The 16,966-nt window shown below is 62.0% G+C and overlaps 1 protein-coding gene and 1 long non-coding RNA gene across 2 annotated transcripts; both read left to right on the forward strand.

Moving 5' to 3' along the window:
• Positions 1 to 5,116: 5,116 nt before the first annotated feature.
• Positions 5,117 to 13,374, forward strand: LOC113409037 (immunoglobulin superfamily member 1-like; the record flags this gene model as incomplete). Its single annotated transcript, XM_029914040.1, has 9 exons — positions 5,117 to 5,198; positions 5,449 to 5,484; positions 7,926 to 8,216; positions 8,810 to 9,076; positions 10,352 to 10,642; positions 10,975 to 11,040; positions 11,744 to 11,818; positions 12,684 to 12,770; positions 13,352 to 13,374. Coding segments are annotated over exons 1-9 (1,167 nt in total), but the record flags the coding sequence as incomplete, so codon positions are not given.
• LOC115271474 lies at positions 13,375 to 15,715 on the forward strand. The gene is made up of 5 exons (XR_003899973.1): positions 13,375 to 13,474; positions 14,075 to 14,102; positions 14,651 to 14,700; positions 15,349 to 15,386; positions 15,667 to 15,715. It is a non-coding gene; the product is annotated as an uncharacterized LOC115271474 (long non-coding RNA).
• Positions 15,716 to 16,966: the final 1,251 nt, after the last annotated feature.

A 16,966-nucleotide genomic window follows, 5' to 3' on the forward strand; every position in this document is an offset into this window, starting at 1 on the left:
GCAGTGAAACAAGAGGAAAAACAATGAAAGAGTCTCCAAGTTACCTAAGAAATTGTTACAAAACTGCGAGAGAAGTAAAGCACGAATGAAACGTGAGGGAAATCAGATGTGAGCAAAGAGAAAGGGGCTGAAGAAATAAAGAGGAAGTGGCTGTAGCGAAAGTAAAACACCAGCACCTTCAGGTGCAGTGACAGGAAGAGAGAAATTGCCAGAGAGGGAAGGGACTGCGCGTACGGCAGAAAGCAGCGGAACGATGGTTGTTCAGTTAAGAAGCTGACCTGTGGCATGGAGGAATAGCTGTAGTTAATTGAGCTGGAACTCAGAACAGCAAACAATGACATCACAAGAAGATGGTTCAATCAAGATATAATGAAGCCTCCTAAAACATTGTCCTCCGAACTCGGGGCGTGCCGAGGCTGAAAACAGAGAAGCTGCGAAGGGACCGTAGAGCGGTGGAGTTCTGCCGTAGTGCCTTGAACGTTCTAACTCCAGATCCTGGTGCTCCATGAATGTAAATTTTTGCCCATAAAGTTGGTTTAATTCAGGCAATGGTAGTTACTGTTCGGTCAAGGTCAGCAAGAGTTCCCAGTGTGACCTAATGCAGCATTTCCTCCTAAACCAGCGAACTCTGATTCACTTGTGATCATTCCCCACTGAACTGATTTCTCCTTCCCCGTCTGACTGAGATAAAATGCAATTGGCCTCTAGGTAGCCTTGGCCTCTCCTTCCCCTGCCCCAGCCACCCCTCCATGGGCTCCTTCAGATGGATCCACACCGTGGCCCGTGTCTCTTGTGTCGCTAGCCCAGCTCTCTCTGTCTTGGATTCAGGGGAAAAGCATCCAGGAGACTCTCTCCTGTATCGGCTTCGTCACCGGGGCCGGGCTGTGGGGACGGGGTGCAGTGACCATGTCTGGGTCTCATCGCCTGTCTCCTCCTGCCTGCAGAGCCCAGCTACCCCATGTCACGGAGTGTGGGGGGACACAGGGCCCTGCACCCCTGGCTTCCTGCGATTCACCATGACTCTCAGCCAGCCAGTAAAGCAGAAGGTTTATTTAGATGACAGGAACACAGTACAAGACAGGTCTTGCAGGCACAGACAACAGGATCCCCCCCAATTAGGTGCATCTTGGGGTCCCAGGGCACCACAGCCCCCTTGGGAGGTCAGACCCCGTCTGCCTCCCAGCCATTCCACCAGCCAGCTCTCAAACTCCTCTCCAGCCTTCCCTCCCACAGCCTTTGTTCCGTTTCCTGACCTCTAACCCCTTCCTGGGTTCTCATGTTACATGCTCAGGTATTCTCCCTCACGACCAATCTCCCATCCCCCAATGCAGACCATCCTAGCCACACTCCCCTGCAACCTTCCCAGGCCAACACTCCCCACTCAGCATTCAAAGACCACATTAAGAACAGTCCCAGTTCGTCACATCTCTCCCCACTTCGATACCGAACTGAGCGGGGTCACTTCAGCCAGTGACCTGGGGAAGTTCGAACCTACCCCCGTTCCCATGGATGCCCCAGCATCCCTCCCTTCCTTGGTGAGAATTACACCAGGTCCTTCCAGTTTCACGGCCCCCCTTAGGTCGGGTGTGCTCGATGGCACTCGTAGTTCTCATGTGGGAAGCCTTATGCGGCCTGTGCCCTTTTCCCATCCCAATACCCCTGCGGTTCCAACTGGGCTGGGGTCCTCTCCCAGCATTCCAGTCTGGAGGGCTGTAATTCGGGCTCTCTTGGTTCAGAGCCCCCCTTTTTACCTTGACCACCCTCTGGAAAGGCTCCCGTATGCTGGGCAAGGGTCCTAAGGCCATTTTCCCCTTGTCCTGGGCCTTCCTCCCCCTCTGACAGGGGTCACAGGATCGGCAGTACTGTTGGACAGTAACAAAGACCCCAGGTCAGTAAAAGTTTCGTAGCAGCCTCTGCTGGGTATGCCAGGTTCCCTGGTGCCCTGAGAGGGGAATGTCATGGGCCCGGTACAGCAGCTGGCGGCGATACTTCTGGGGTACCACCAGCTGCCTCCTGATCCCCCCTGACTCCATTTTCCCTGGGGGAGCCCATTCTCGGTACAGGAACCCTTTCTCCCACAGGAACCTTTTCCGGCCACCTCTCCCCATGGTCTGTACCGCACTGAGGTCGGCCAGGTCCCTTATCTTCCGCAAGGAGGGATCTTTCTGCAACTCGGCCTGGAACTCAGCAGCTGGGACAGGGATGGCCACCTGCTTTCTCTCGCCGGCTGGGTCTGAAGCCACAGCCTCCCTGAGCCGTGTCCCTGGGCGTTCCCTCCCCACCAGGTTAGGGTCCTGCGCCTCGGGCAAGGCACCCTCCCCAAGGCCAGGGCGCAGTGCCCCTCGCCGGCTCTGACTGCGGGTCACAACCAGGGCACCCTGGGGGTTGCTTGGCCAGTCCTCCAGGTCCCCTCCATCAACACCTCAGTGGGCAAATACGGGTGTACCCCCACGTCCTTGGGGCCCTCCTTGGCCCCCCACTTCAGGTGTACCCTCGCCATGGGCACTTTGACTGGGGTCCCAGCCACCCCTGTCAGGGTCAGGTAGGTGTCGGGCACCACCCGATCTGGGGCCGCCACCTCGGGCCGGGCCAGCGTGACCTCTGCGCCCGTATCCCAGTATCCATTGACCTTCCTTCCATCTACCTCCAGGGGAACAAGGTACTTGCTCCACAGGGACCACCCCGCGCCTACCCTGTAATCCAAAAACCCTGAGTCTGGAGCATCCAGCCCCCAGAGGAGCCGGCCTGGAGCTCTCCTCCCTCCTTAGCAGGTGGTATGCTGCCAGCCCCCCTTTCCTGGGAACGCTGCCTCTCGCCCGGCTGGGTCTCTACCCAGTCAACCCTCTGTGGGTTGGATCTGCTCAGTCTGTCCCTGAGCCTGAGGCACTGGGCCCATAGGTGGCCTCTCTGGCCACAGTGATAGCAGCCCATGTCCCATGGGTCCCCTCAAGTGGGTCGGATGGACCTGACGTTGGATGTTTCCCTTTGGTGGGGGTTCTCCATATTTCCCCGCTGGGAGGTCCCATGGTGACCCTCTCTCTGCGTTGTGGTGGGACTGTTCTTTTGGGACTCCTCCCTGTTATCCCCTGCCCGACTGTTCACAAACTCGTCGGCCAGCTGGCCTGCGTGCTGCGGGTTCTCTGGCTTTTGGTCCATAAACCATCGCCTCAGGTCTGATGGGCACTGCTCATACACGTGCTCCAGTACAAATAGGTCAAGCAGGTCCTCTATAGTTTGGGCCCCAGCTGTCCACTTGCGGCATACCCCTGCGCCCGGTTGGCTAGTTGTTGGTATGTGACCTCATGGGTTTTACGCTGACTTCGGAACCTTTTCCGCTACATCTCAGGGGTCAGCCCAAACTCGCGGAGCAGGGCCTTTTTGAACAGTTCGTAGTCCCCTGTCTCTGCCCCTTTCAGTCGGCTGTACACCTCCCTGGCTGTGGAGTCCAGTGAGGGGATGAGAAACTGGAGCCTGTCTGCAGGGTCAACCTGGAGCAGCTCGCAGGTATTCTCAAAGGCCGTCAGGAAGGTATCCATGTCCTCCCCCTCCTTACGCTGGGCCAGAAAGCACTTATCAAAGCTCTTGGCAGTCTTGGGTCCCCCCTCACTCACCGCAGCCGGGGGCTCGCTGGTCCTCAGCCTGGCCAGTTCCAGCTCATGCTGACGTTGGTCCCGCTCATGCTGACGTTGTTTCTCCTTCTCTTCCCGCTCCTGCTTCAGTTCTTGCTCCCTTAACTCGAGCTCTTTCAGTCTCAGCTCCCTGTCATATTCCAGCCGCCTCCGTTCCAGGGACGGGGAGCTCCGCTGCGACGATCCCCTGCTGGCTGCCGGGTTCGGGGTGCCCTTGGTATTTGCTGGGCTTCCCCCAATCCCTCCCCGAGGCATAGGTAGGCAGGGTCTCGGGATGTCCTCGGCAGCAGTCTGACCCCTCCCAGCCATGTCAGGCCCCGGGGCCCACGTTGCATCCGTCGGGCGGCTTCCCTAAGGGACAGGGCTCGGTTCATCCAAGCGATCCTTCTCCTCCAGCTGGGCAATTAGCTGTTCTTTGGTGGACCTCCCAGCGCGCAGCCCCCTCTGCCTGCACAGCTCCACCAGGTCGCTCTTAAGGCGTTTAGCATACATCCTCCTGCTGGCCACTCGCCGGCCTGTGCTCTCTGCTTTCCACCGTTCCAGGGAGACCCCTAGTGTGCCAGCCCTTCTTCAGGTCACCATCTCTCTGCCAGGGTCGAGCTGCAGACTCCTCCGCCCCGGGACCGCTCGCTGCGATCCCCCGGGGGACCCTGTTACTGCAAAAGTCCTTCTCTCTGGTCACACACTCCCAGGGGTTAATCGCCCCCTGAAACCGTCTCTCTCCGACTCTTCAGCATGCCTGGTCCCCGTCAATCCCCCTTGGTTTTACTGCTCCCCAGTCACTTACTGCAGGAAGCGCCGTCCATGGGGTGCAGTAGATCCCACCCGCCGGTTTTATTGGCTGTTTCTTTAACAACTCAGGATCTTCATTTATGCCTCCCTCCCCTGCTCACGGGGGCCAGAAACCACAACCCCCACCCCTCTGTCTTGCCTCTGTGCCACATCATTGAGCTAAGAATGGTGATGCAGTCACACTACCTGGGAAGGAGGTTGGCCAGACTCCTCCACCCTCATGCTCCAGGGCAGGCGCTGGGCCCAGCCGGGTCAGGAAGGAATCTCTGCCCCGCTCCATGGGAGAGGGTCACTCCGTGAAGGGCACCATGGGGGGTGGAGATCCCTACTCTGCTCTGACCTGCTGCTCCAGGGAGGTTGGACGGGTCTGTTGGAAAAGGTGGGGGCAGCCTGGGCATCTCTTGACATCTGAGATTCCCCATTTCCCAGCTGATCCCTGGACTGGGCAGCTCCCATGTGGGGCTGGGAGGTGATGGGTGGGGGTGGGGGTGACCAGGCAGCTGCAGGAGGGGATGTGGTTTGCTGGGTGTTGCAGGGAGCTGGCTTTTCTCTGAGCATGGCAGATTTGCCCCGGAGAGTGCTGAGAAATCATCTGATGGGAAGAAAGGGGCCGAGCTCATCACGGGCTTCCTGGGGCTGCAGCCCCCGGCGCAGTTCCTCATTCCGTTCGCACTCGGGCCTCAGACTCAGTGGAGCTCAACGCCGGGGCATTGGTGACAGCGCTGAGGGGCCCCCACTGCCCCGTCATGGCATCTGCTCTCACCGTCCTCCTCCTCGGTGAGTATTGGAGACAGCCAGGGCATGTGCCCATAGGGTGGGGGATCTGAGACCAGGGCATGTGCCAATGGCGGGGATTTGAGACCAGGGCATGTGCCCATGAAGAGGAGCTGAGACCAGGACGTGTGCCTGGGGTGGGTGGGTGGGGGATCTGAGAACAGGGCATGTGCCCATGTGGGGGGATCTGAGACCAGGTTGTAGGATCCAGTTTCTCTGGGATCTGGTCACTAACAAGCCGTCTCCTCTCCAGGCTGCTGGCTGGCCGGGCACAGCGGGGTGTGGGGAGGTGAGTATTAGTCTGTGGGGGGGACGGTAACATCAAGGACAGGAGAGGGGATGTATGGGGTGGGGAAAAGAGGAACCGAGCCCTGATCCTTCCCCAAAACGCAACCCAAACTCCCCCTGTGAGTTCAGACCCGGCCTCGTTCTTCTGTGACCCCCCCTCCCCGGAGTAACTGGGAGCTGAATCTGGCTCCCGGGGTCTGAGGAAGCAGATGGGAACCGTCCCCTGGTTCAAAGTCCTGCCCCCGACAGGCTGTGAGGATCGGGGGTGGGGGCGGCACGTGGATTTATTTCGGCTCATACAAACGCTAACAGGGGCCGTCCGTTGGCTCTGGATCCCCTCAGGGAACTGAAACGTTCACAGTCAGTGCAGCCGTGGGGAGAACCTAGGGCTACCATACGTCCAGATTTCCCCGGACATGTCCGGCTTTTCGGTCTATAAATAGCAGTCCGGGGGGGATTTCTAAAAATCTAAAAATGTCCGGGATTTCCCCCCGGTCGGCTATTTATAGATTGAAAAGCGGCGGCCATGCGCCGCTGGGCAGCCAAAGCCCCTTCCTGGCTCCCCGCATCCCCTGCAGCCTTAGCACGCCCCTGGCCCTGCAGCTGTCTTCCCCGTCCTCCCCTCCCCTGAACACTCCGCCCCCCTGCTCCTCCCCCTCCCCTGAACGCTCCGCCCCCTGCTCCTCCCCCTCCCCTGAACGCTCCGCCCCCCTGCTCCTCCCCCTCCCCTGCTCCCCACAAATCAGATGTTCGCGGGAAGTCTGAAAACAAGCAGGGGCAGGTGGGCAGCAGCAGGTAAGCTGGGGGGGGGACGCGAGAAGGAGGGCTCCAGGGAGGCATGGGGCGGCGCGGCCCAGTCCGGCCCTGGCCGAGAGACTCCCTCTGGCCCCAGCCAAGCGGCTCCGGCCCCGGTCGGCCCCAGCGGCTCCGGCTCTGGCCCTGGGGCACCGGCCCCAGTTCTGGCTGAGCGGCGCCAGCCGAACACCCTCGGCCCCGGCCCCAGAGGCTCCGGCCCTGGCCCCAGCGGCTCCGGCCCGGCTCGGCTCGGGCCCCGGGGCCCCGGTTCCGGCCGAGCGTCGCCAGCCGAGCACCCCCGGCCCCGACCCCAGCGGCTCCGGCCCTGGCCTCAGTGGCTCCGGCCCGACTCGGCTCGGGCCCCGGGGCCCTGGTTCCGGCCGAGCGCACTGGCCTGGCCCTGGCTGAGCGGTGCCAGCCGAGCACCCCTGGCCCGGGCCCCGGGGCACCTGCCCTGGTTCTGGCAGAGCGGCGCTGGCCGAGCACCCGTGGCCCCGGCCCCAGCGGCTCTGGCCCGGATCCGGCCCCAGGGCGGCGGCCCCGGTTCCGGCCGAGCACCTCCGGCCTGGCCCCCAAGACCCGCGACCCCGGCCGGAGTGCAGCCCGATTCCTGGGCTCTTGCTAAAGCTGCCCCTGGTCAGGGGACAGGGAGGGGGGGTTGGATGGGTCGGGAGTTCGGGGGGGCTGTCAGGGGGGCAGGGGTGTGGAGAGGGGTCAAGGCAGGCAGGGAGCAGAGGGGTTTGGATGGGTTGGGAGTTCTGGAGGTCCTGTCAAGGGGTGGGGAGCAGTTGGATAGGGTGTGGGAGTCCCGGGGGTCTGTTTGAGGGAGGGGGTGTGGATATGGGGCAGGGGTGTGGAAAGGGGTCGAGAGAGGCAGGGAGCAGAGGGGGTTGGATGGGTCTAGAGTTCTGGTGATCCTGTCAGAGGGTGGGGAGCAGTTGGATAGGGCATGGGAGTCCCGGGGGTCTGTCTAGGGGTGGGGGTGTGAATATGGGGTTGGGGTGTGGATAAGGGTCGGGGCAGTCAGGGGACGGGTAGAGTCCTAGGGGGCAGTTAGTGGCAGGGGTCCCAGGAGGGGGCAGTCAGGGGACAAGGAGTAGGGGGGTTTGGGGGTTCTGAGGGGGGCAGTCAGGGGGTGGGAAGGGGGAGGGAGTGGATGGGGGTGGGGCAGGGCAGGGGCGGGGCTAGAGTGGGGCTCCTCCCCCCTCAGTGTCCTCTTTTTTGATTGTGGAAATATGGTAACCCTAGGAGAACCCCCCCAGATCCGCCCCCAACAGCTCCCTCCCCTGCACTCACAGCCCCCCATTCCCAAGGCCTGGGGAAAGCTGGGTCTTGCACAACTCCCGCCAGCCACAGACTCTATTCCCAAATCTGGTTCGGGGGGGCAGGGCTGCAGGGGGCCCACTGGTCAGGTTCCCTGGCTGGCCTCAGGTGGGGCTGGGGGGGGCGGCAGGTGATCTCACATGCAGCTGGGTCCTGAGCTACATGTGGGTGAACCCCCTGCCCCCGAGCCCCATGAGCAGGCAGTGCCAACCCTGGTAGGGGACAGACTCCCAGAGAGGCCGAATGACGGATGGACTGAACTGGGGGGAGGGAGGCAGGGGTGTGTGTATCTCCCCTGGTTAACTCCTGTCTTGTTGAAAGCAGGGAGTGAATTTCTCAAACCCACCATCTGGGTGAGCCCCAGCAGGGTGGTGGCCCTCGGGGGAAATGTCACCATCCGCTGTGAGGGTCGGCAACGATCCATGGAGTTCTTTCTGCGTAAAGCTGGACACCCGAACCAGCAGGTGCGGACGATGCCTAATGGGACCGTGGCTGAATTTCCCATCACCAGTGTTGGCCAGGAAGATGGAGGGAGCTACACCTGCGACTATCGCTCCATAGTGGATCAGAGTCACTCATCACATCACAGCAACCCCGTCGAGATCATTGTGGGAGGTGAAGGAGGGACCCAGCTCAGAGTCCCCGCTCTGGAGATCTGGGGCAGAGGAAGGGGGAATCCCTGCCACCAGAGGGAGCTGCAGAGCAGGGGAGGCTTTCCCAGACAACACATCAGTTAGGGGGTGATGGGTGGAGCTGAAGGTTATAAACCTCAGTGTATAGTAGAGACTTGCACAGTCCCTTACAAGTCAGTGGTGGTGCTGTGCACAGAACCCAGGAGTCCTGGCCCCCATCCCCCCTGCTCTCACCCACTAGACCCCACTCCCCTCCCAGAGCCGGGGACAGAACCCAGGAGTCTTGGCTCCCAGCCCTTGCAGCAGAGAAGCCAGGGAGTGAATGGACCCTGGAGACTGGACTGTCCTGTCACCCGCTAGGGAGCACAGCTCTGGCCCCCAGGGGCTGGGGTTGCTCCGTGTCTCATGCTGCTAGCCCAGGGCTCAGAGGAAACTCTGGACCCTGTGGAAAGGCATCCAGGAGCCCGTCCCCAGGACCGCCGGGTCTGACCGACCACTGAGGCCACGTAGTGAGGACGGGCCCCAGGACTGACTGACGGGGCCTGCATCTCACGGTCTGTCTGCTTCCCACTGCAGAGCCCAGCTACCCCAAACCCAACATCTCCGTGAGCCTGGGGGGAACTGTGGTCGTCCGGTGTTGGGGGCAGCACCAGGACGTGCGATTTGTGCTGAATAAAGAGCGACGCCATTTCCCACCTGTGGATTCGGACGGGTTTGAGGCTGTGTTCTCCAGCAGCAACGTTCACCGGGATCTTGGCGGGAGCTACAGCTGCTCCTATCACAGCAAATCGGAGCCGTTCGCCGTGTCGTACCCCAGCGACCCCGTGGAGCTGGTGGTGAGAGGTGAGGGGCCCGCCTTGGCGTCCCCGTTCCCAGCCCCACCCCCCCCAGCCAGACCCTCACCGGGGCTTGGAGACAATGGGACGCTCAGAGCCAGGCTCTGCCCTGAGCCCTGACCCAGCAGAGGGGACACCCGACCGGGGAGTGGGGACGGAGTCACTGGGGGGTTCCCCAGCCAGAGGGGAGCAGCAGTCCCTGGACACTCAGGGCAGGGAGGTGACTTTAACGCTGCCCCTTGTGTGTAGAAACCATGAGTCGCTATTTAATCCCGTGATCCCATCCCCTCTGTGCTCCAGGCCGTGCCCCAGGCAGGGCCCTGGCCTGGGCTGAATGAGGGAGGGGCTGCAGGAGGAGCAGTTGCTTAGTGGACACTGCACTGGGCTGGGACCCCGGAGATCTGGCCCAGCTCCTGGTGCAGCCACAGACTCTGTGTGATGGGAGCACGTCGCGGTTTTCAAAAGTGTCCTCCCTTGCGGGGGGGGGAGGGCTCAAACTTGGGGGATCTCAGGCCGAGAGCCCACAAACAAAGATGCCCACAGATATTGGAGACCTCTGCCAAAACTGGCCTCAATAGCGCTGCATAAACACAGAGTGAAGAGACAGTCCCTGCCCCTGGGAGCTCACTAAGGAAAGTGAATCTGTCTGTGCCTCAGTTTCCCCCCCTGTAGAATGGGGATAAAGTTGTCTCACTGCCTCCCGGGGGGATGACTTCTTTCCTCTGTGGGGCTCAGACCCTGCCATGCCAGGTGCCAGACACCAGCCCGTGAGTCACTCTGTGCTGGGGGGCCCGGACGCAGTGAATGAGGCAGGGGCCACACATGGCATATGAGGACCCCAAGAACAAGGCAGCCGTGGCCCCGTGTCTGTGGGGCTGGAAGCCCAGCTCGCAGGGCCAGGACTCTGGGATCTGGGAGAGAATCTCTGCCAGGGGGCCACTGGATCTGCCCGTGCCTGGGAACGGCCGGGGAATCATAGAAGATGAGGAAGGAGATTCCACCACCTCCCTAGGGAGCCCATTCCACTGCTTCACCACCCTCCTAGTGAAATAGTTTTCCATAATATCCAACTTAAACCTCCCCCACTGCAACTTGAAACCATTGCTCCTTGTTCTGTCATCTGCCACCCATGAGAACAGCCGAGCTCCATCCTCTTTGGAGCCCTCCTTCAGGTAGTTGAAGGCTGCTATCAAATCCCCCCTCACTCTTCTCTTCTGCAGCTGGAGGCCGGGGCTGGGCGGGTGCCTTGGTCTGGCTCCCACATCCTCTCTCCTGTGCGCAGATCCCAGCTTACCCAGACCCTCCATCTCTCTGAGCCCCACTGGGGTCACCGCCCCAGGGGCAGACGTCACCATCCGGTGTCAGGGGCAGCGCCGGGACATGAGGTTCTTCCTGCACAAGACTGGAGACCTGAACCCCCAGCGACACATGGACCCTGCTGGGGCCAGGGCCGAGTTCCGCATCCCCAGCGTGAGCCGGCAGCATGGAGGGAGCTACAGCTGCAGCTACCGGCCCCGATCGGAGCCCTTCGTCTCCTCGCAGCCCAGCGACACCGTGGAGCTGGTGGTAGCAGGTGAGGGGCCCAGCTCGGTGTCCCCGCTCCCAGCCCCACCCTCAGAAGGTCAGCACCCTGATGGGATGCTCAGAGCAAAGGTCCCAGTGCTAAGGGTTCCCCTGCCCCTCTCCGTGCTTCTGCGGACCAGGGTCGGGGTGCTGGGGCTTCTCCCATCCTGCTCACCCGGTGGCCAGAGCTCTGGGGCCCCCACTTGGCTGGGGTCCCTGGGCACGGGCCCTATAGGCCGAATGGCTGATCCACCACTGGTCACGGGGGGTAGCGGGGGGATCTCTGAGTCGGTGTTTCAGCCCCTCCCCCCACTCTGACAGACTCTGGTTCTATTCCCGCAGAGGGAACTGACCCAACCCAGCCTGGAGCGGCGCCGGCTCCCACCCGCCCGGGCAGCGCGGGGCCAGGTACTGGGGCTGGGGGGAATCTATTAAGTCACAGATTATGGGGCAGTTTCCCCTGTGGTTGCCCAGGGGGAGGGATGGAGATGTTCTCAGGGGCAGTGACTGATTTGGGAGGGGAGCGAAGCCTCCTGCTCAGACACAAACCCGCTGCTAATGGGGCAGCCGGAGGCTTCCTCTGGGGGCAGCTGGGCCCATCAGTGGCCATGGGTGGGGGGGGGGGGGGGGGGGGGGGGGGGCCCGCGCGGGGGGAGTGGGGGCAGGGGGGGCGGGGCTGGAGCTCCCTGCGAAGCAGCCAGGAGCAGCCAGCATGGGAGGCGGGATACCGAGCTAGATGGGCCCATTGGCCTCAGCCAGTGTGGCCATGAGGAAGGGGGTGAAATGCTTTAGAAATGATGGCCAGGCTGGATCAGGCAGCGCCCCCTAGTGCCGTGCTGGGGCAATAAGGCCAGGCCACACTGATAGGGAGAGCGCCCCCTACTGAGCTCCCTGCCCTGCAGCCTAGCGCGCCCTCGTGCTACAAATCCCCCAAATCTTGCTGGCTCTGACCCCACTTGATGCCCTGGGGCCCCCCAACATCCTCCCCATAGAATTTTCTGATGCCTGTGCTCTGCGGTGTCCCAGCCCCTTGGGTGCCGCCTGGGGTGGGAGGGGCTGGGGGGGAACAGACCAGTCGCTCCCGACACTCACGGCTGCTGCTGTTTCCCAGGTGGATCGGAATCGCCGGCACTTCCGGGTCTGGCCAGCCCCATCATCACCGGGGACTCACCTGGACCCTCAGAAGGTCGGCACCTGACGGGATGCCCAGAGCCCTAGGACTGGTCTGGACAGGAAGCCGGGACAGTGTCACTGGGGGGTTCCCGAGCCAGGGGGAGCAGCAGCTCCTGGAGGTTCAGGGCCGAGGGAGGGGGGATCCCTTCCACCAGAGGGCGCTGCAGAGCAGTGGCCTTTCCGAGGCGATGCTCCCCCGGCTGCCCCTGCTCTGGGGGCTCACAGAGGAGTCAGGGCTCAGGGGCTGCCCAGCCGGCACCGTCCCCAGCCACAAAGCCCCCTCCCCAGGTCTGACAGTAACGATTGATGCTGAGTCACGGGCTGAGGTGGATTAAGGTTTCCTGGGCCCCTGGGCCAGAGCAAGGGGGATCCCTCCCCCCTTCCACCTGCGTCCCTCTCCTGTTCCGCCTCCTCCGCCTGCGGCCCCGCACATGGCCCCCCGCCTTTCTGCCCCTTCCCTGGGGCCCCGCCCCTATTCCACCAATGGCCCCGCCCCATTCCGTCCCCCCACTGGAGCTCCACAACCCATTTTCTACTTTCTGCTTCCCCGCATTGTGAGCCCCAGACCGGAGAAGCTCTGTCCCCTTGCTTCGGCCCCAGGGCGCAGCGGGGAGCGAGAGCTCCCCCGGCCCTGAGGCCACAGCACGTAGCGAGAGCTCCTCCCGTCCTGGGGCCGCAGCGGAGGTCCCAGTGCTAAGGCTTCCCCTGCCTCCCCCACTCCCCCCACTGCTTCTGTGGGAACCAGGGTCTGGGTGCTGGGTGTTCTCCGGGGCCCCCGCTGGGCCAGGTCCCTGAGCCCAGAGGCTATTCCACCAGTGGTCACGGAGGGTGGGGTGATCTCTGAGTCAGTGTTTCAACCCCTCCCCCTGCCCCAACAGATGCTGGTTCTATTCCCGCAATGGGAACCGACCTGACCCAGCCTGGAGTGGCGCCGGCTCCCACCCTCCCGGGTAGCACGGGACCAGGTACCGGGGGGAATCTATTGAGTCACACATTATGTGGTAGCTTCTCTCCAGTGGTTGGCCAGGGGGAGGGATGGAGGCTGTTCTCAGGGGAAGTGACTCCCCCGCACCAAAGGATTTGAGAGGAGACAGAAGCCTCCTGCTCTGACATGAACCCGCCAGAGCTCCCTGCGAAGTAGCCAGGAGCAGCCAGCATGGGAGGCGGGATACCAGGCTAGATGGGCCCGTTGGCCTGAGCCGGTGTGGCCACGAGGAAGGGGGTGAAATAACGTCCAGGCTGGATCAGACAGCGCCCCCTAGCGCCATGCTGGGGCAATGAGGCCAGCCCTGATTGATGGGGAGAGCGCCCCCTACTGAGCTCCCTGCCCTGCAGCCCAGCGTCCCCTCGTGCTATAAATTCCCCAAATGTTACTGGCTCTGACCCCACTTGATGCCCTGGGGCCCCCGACATCCTCCCCATAGAATTTTCTGCTCCCTGCACCCTGAGGTGCCCCAGCCCCTTGGGCGCCGCCTGGGGTGGGAGGGGCTGGGGGAGGGGAACAGATCAGACGCCCCCGGCACTCACGGCTGCTGCTGTTTTCCAGGTGGATCGGAATCGCCGGCACCTCCGGGTCTGACCAGTCCCATCATCGCTGGAGGAAGTGCGGCAGCCGCTGCCCTCCTCCTCCTCCTCGTGGCCTTCGTCTGCTTCAGAAAAACCCGAGCCAGTGAGTGCCCCGCCCAGCGAGGGAAGGGTTAATCCTGCCGCTAAGAAGGGCGGGCTGGGGTCACGGCTGGGATGGGGAAGCCAAGGAGTGGGGTGGGGGCACAGCAGAGGGCGCTGTGGCATGTGTAATCCCTGGACACACGCACCTGTCCCACCCCAGGGGGGCCACATCTCAGGGCCAGATGAGGGGTCCCCATATAACCAGTTCCCTTGCCCCACCTGCACCATCTGTGGCCGCATCTCAGCACTGAGCAAGGGGTCCCTGTATAATGCGCTGTGGGCACTCTGCCTCTCAGGTACCTGTGGTGCCAGCGGAGCCGACCTATGGATCAGGTTCATTATAATGAGTCACTAACGAGGGAGGATTGGGGACAGGAAAAGCCCCCGAGTTAATCTGCCCCTCCCCACAGCGCATGCTTGGTGTTGTGCTGCCCCCTGCCGGTCTGGCCCACCCCAGCAGGGATCCAGGCTCAGCACCAGCAGCAGAGGGGACCCCCCAGGCCCTCCCATTCCTGCTGCCCTGTGGGGGTGAGTGGCCGGGCGCTGGGACCGGGGGATCCCGATCGACTCATGGGGGATTCTGGTTTGTGTCCCTCTGCAGGAAAAGGAGGCGCACTGAGACCGAGCAGGTAGGAACCCGGCTCCTCCACCCTCCCGATCGACCTGACGGGGTCACAGGGCTCCTGGGTTCTGTCCCCGGCTCTGAGGTGGAAGTGGGGTTGGGGGCCAGGACTCCTCAGAAATGACCTGGGCCTGCTGACAGTGGAGGGGCACAACCCCAGAACAGCTGGAGTCACATCACGCCCCCCCCTGCCCGGAAAGCCGTGACCCCCCCCACCCGCAGCTCCCAGCTGTTCCTCCGCTCCTGCCTCTGCCTCTCCCTGTCCAGCTCAGCTCCCCAGCTCAGCTGCTCCGCAGGAAGGGGGCCCGGCTGCACCATGTGACTGAGCTGTCCGGGGGGGGGTCATGTGACCCTGCTTTCCCCCCACACATGTGTCACCTCTGCCTGGGTTCTGTCCCCAGCTCTGGCAGGGGGGTGGGGTCTAGTGGTTGTAGCAGGGGGGTTAGGGAACAGGGTTCAGTGTGAGGCAGGATTGGGGGCTCTCTGGGTGTGTTGGGAAATTTCCTGGCGGTTTGGGGGATATGACATTTACAAGTGGATTTTTTTCTCTTTTAGCACCAGCCCCTTGGGGGTGTTGGAGGCCCCGGCTCAGCAAGACCCTATCTGTAAGTAATGCACCCAAGGGGGTACCATGGGGGGGGCAGGACACCTGGTGAGGGACGGGACTTGTGGGAGCTCCACCCATACGGGGCAGGGTCTGATTTACAGCTGCTGCTGGGCGGGACTAAGGAGAAGGCCCCAGAGGTAGCTGGTGTCAGCTGAGCTTCTTGCCTCCCTCCGCACCAGCTCCCTGGGGGCCACCCTCCCCTCCCCCTCTAGTTCATAGTCTCCCTCTATGGGGCCGCCCATTCTCCCCCCCCAGGCCTCGGGCTTTGTGTGTCCCCCCTTCATTTCTCCATCAGACCTTCCCAGCCAGTGACCTGTGGGGAATCCCCATCCACTCCTGGCCCCCAGCCCCCTGCTCTAACCACTAGACCCTCCTCCCCTCCCAGAGCCAGGGTGAAAACCCAGGGATCCTGACTCCCAGCCCCCCTGCCCCGCCATAACCCCCTAGACTCTGCTGCCATCTCTGTGCCTCAGTTTTCCTCTCTGTAACATGGGGCTAATGACCCTGGTCCATGCTGTGGGGCGGGCGAGGGGTGGCTGTGCCGGGCTCTGACCCCCCCTGGCTGGACGGAGGGGTCAGAGCTGGGTGTGGGGTTCTGCTCTGGGCCGGCCGGGGGTGCAGCTCAGCGGGTGTCTCTGTTCTGCAGACGCTTCCATTGACGAAGTGAAAGAGACACAGACCCTCGTAAGTGTCCCTGTCTGCCCGCGGGCCCTGACCCCCAACCCTGACCCACATGGGCCCCACTCACCTTATCTGGCCCACTCAGTATTTTGGGGTGGGGGTGGGGTTGCTGGGAGGGGCTCATGGGATCACAGCTGGGATTGCAGGGGTGTGTATGTGTGTGTGTGTCCCTGTCACCGCCTGCTGGAGGGGACAAGCCCTGCTCTGTGTGAATGTGTGTGTGGGCAGTTGGTGCACACACATACACACACACCCCAGTGACTCTGTCCCCTCCTCTTCCCAGGAGCCCAACCCTGGCACCGACGGACTCACCTATGCCTAGGGACCTGGGGACGTGGTCTCTGGTGTGAGCTGCTGCACTTCGCAGGTCACAGAGCTTCACCCACCCACTCTGTAGCAGACCCCAGCCTCCGGCTGAGTCACTGACAGCCTCAATCATGGGTTAAAGACTTCAAGTTACAGAGAATCCTCCATTGACACTAGTTTAAACCTGCCCGTGCCCCACACCTCAGGCTGCAGACGAAGGCGAACCCCCCCCCCCCCCCACCAGGGTCTCTGCCAATCTGACCGGGGGGAAATTTCTTCCTGGCACCAGATACAGCGATCAGTTAGACCCTGAGCATGTGGGCAAAACCCACCAGCCAGACACCTGGGGACGGATTCTCTGTAGTAACTCAGAGCCCTTCCCAGCAAGTGTCCCATCTCCGGCCATTGGGGATATTTGGTGCTAGCAATCGCGGATCGGCTCCATGCCGTTGTGGGATGTCTGCTCATCCCATCCCCTCCAGAAACTTCTCATGCTCATTCTTGAAGCCAGTTAGGTCCTGTGACAAAGTGGGACTGTTCTTAATGTTTCCTCTGAATACTGTGTGGGTGCCTCAGTTTCCCCTATGCATTTCTTAAGTCTCCAGTGTGCATAAATGGCCGACACTTTGTATCCTGGCAACAAATGGCTGGGGCCCTTCCCCCCTGCAAGGGAATAGCTAAAGGTGAACAAAGAGATCAGGTGACTTCCTGGCCCGGGAAAGAGACAAAGGCCAGAAAGGAGGGGCTGGAGGGGGTTTCAGTTTGGAGCTAGCTGGGGACTGGAAGAGAGGGCAGATGTGGTTGTCTGGCTTGCTGGGCCCCAGAATGGACCCGGCTGAGAGATCCCGTTCTTTGTACCTACAAGCTCTGTTTTAGACCATGTTCCTGTCATCTAATAAACCTCTGTTTTACTGGCTGGCTAAGAGTCACGTCTGACTGCGAAGTGGGGATGCGTGCAGGACCTCTGGCTTCCCCAGGACCCCACCTGGGCGGACTCGCTGTGGGAAGCGCATGGAGGGGCATATGCTGAATGGTCCAAGGAGAAACCCAGGAGGTGAAGCTGTGTGAGCTTCTTGCCCTGAAGACGGTCTGCTCCAAGGGAGAGGAGGCTCCCCAAAGTCCTGACTGGCTTTGTGGGGAGCAGTTCCAGAGCATCACCCGGGGACTCCGTGACAGCTCCCTTGGGAGGCTGCTCCAGAATTTCGCTCCTCTGACGGTTGGGCCTTGTCTATGTAACCCTTCTGCCCATCTAGTTGGCAGCAACAAGGGCCGGGTTC

Source organism: Terrapene carolina, unplaced genomic scaffold, assembly GCF_002925995.2.
Source record: "Terrapene carolina triunguis isolate 2854851 unplaced genomic scaffold, T_m_triunguis-2.0 Scaffold28623, whole genome shotgun sequence".
Taxonomy (NCBI): Eukaryota; Metazoa; Chordata; order Testudines; family Emydidae; genus Terrapene; species Terrapene triunguis.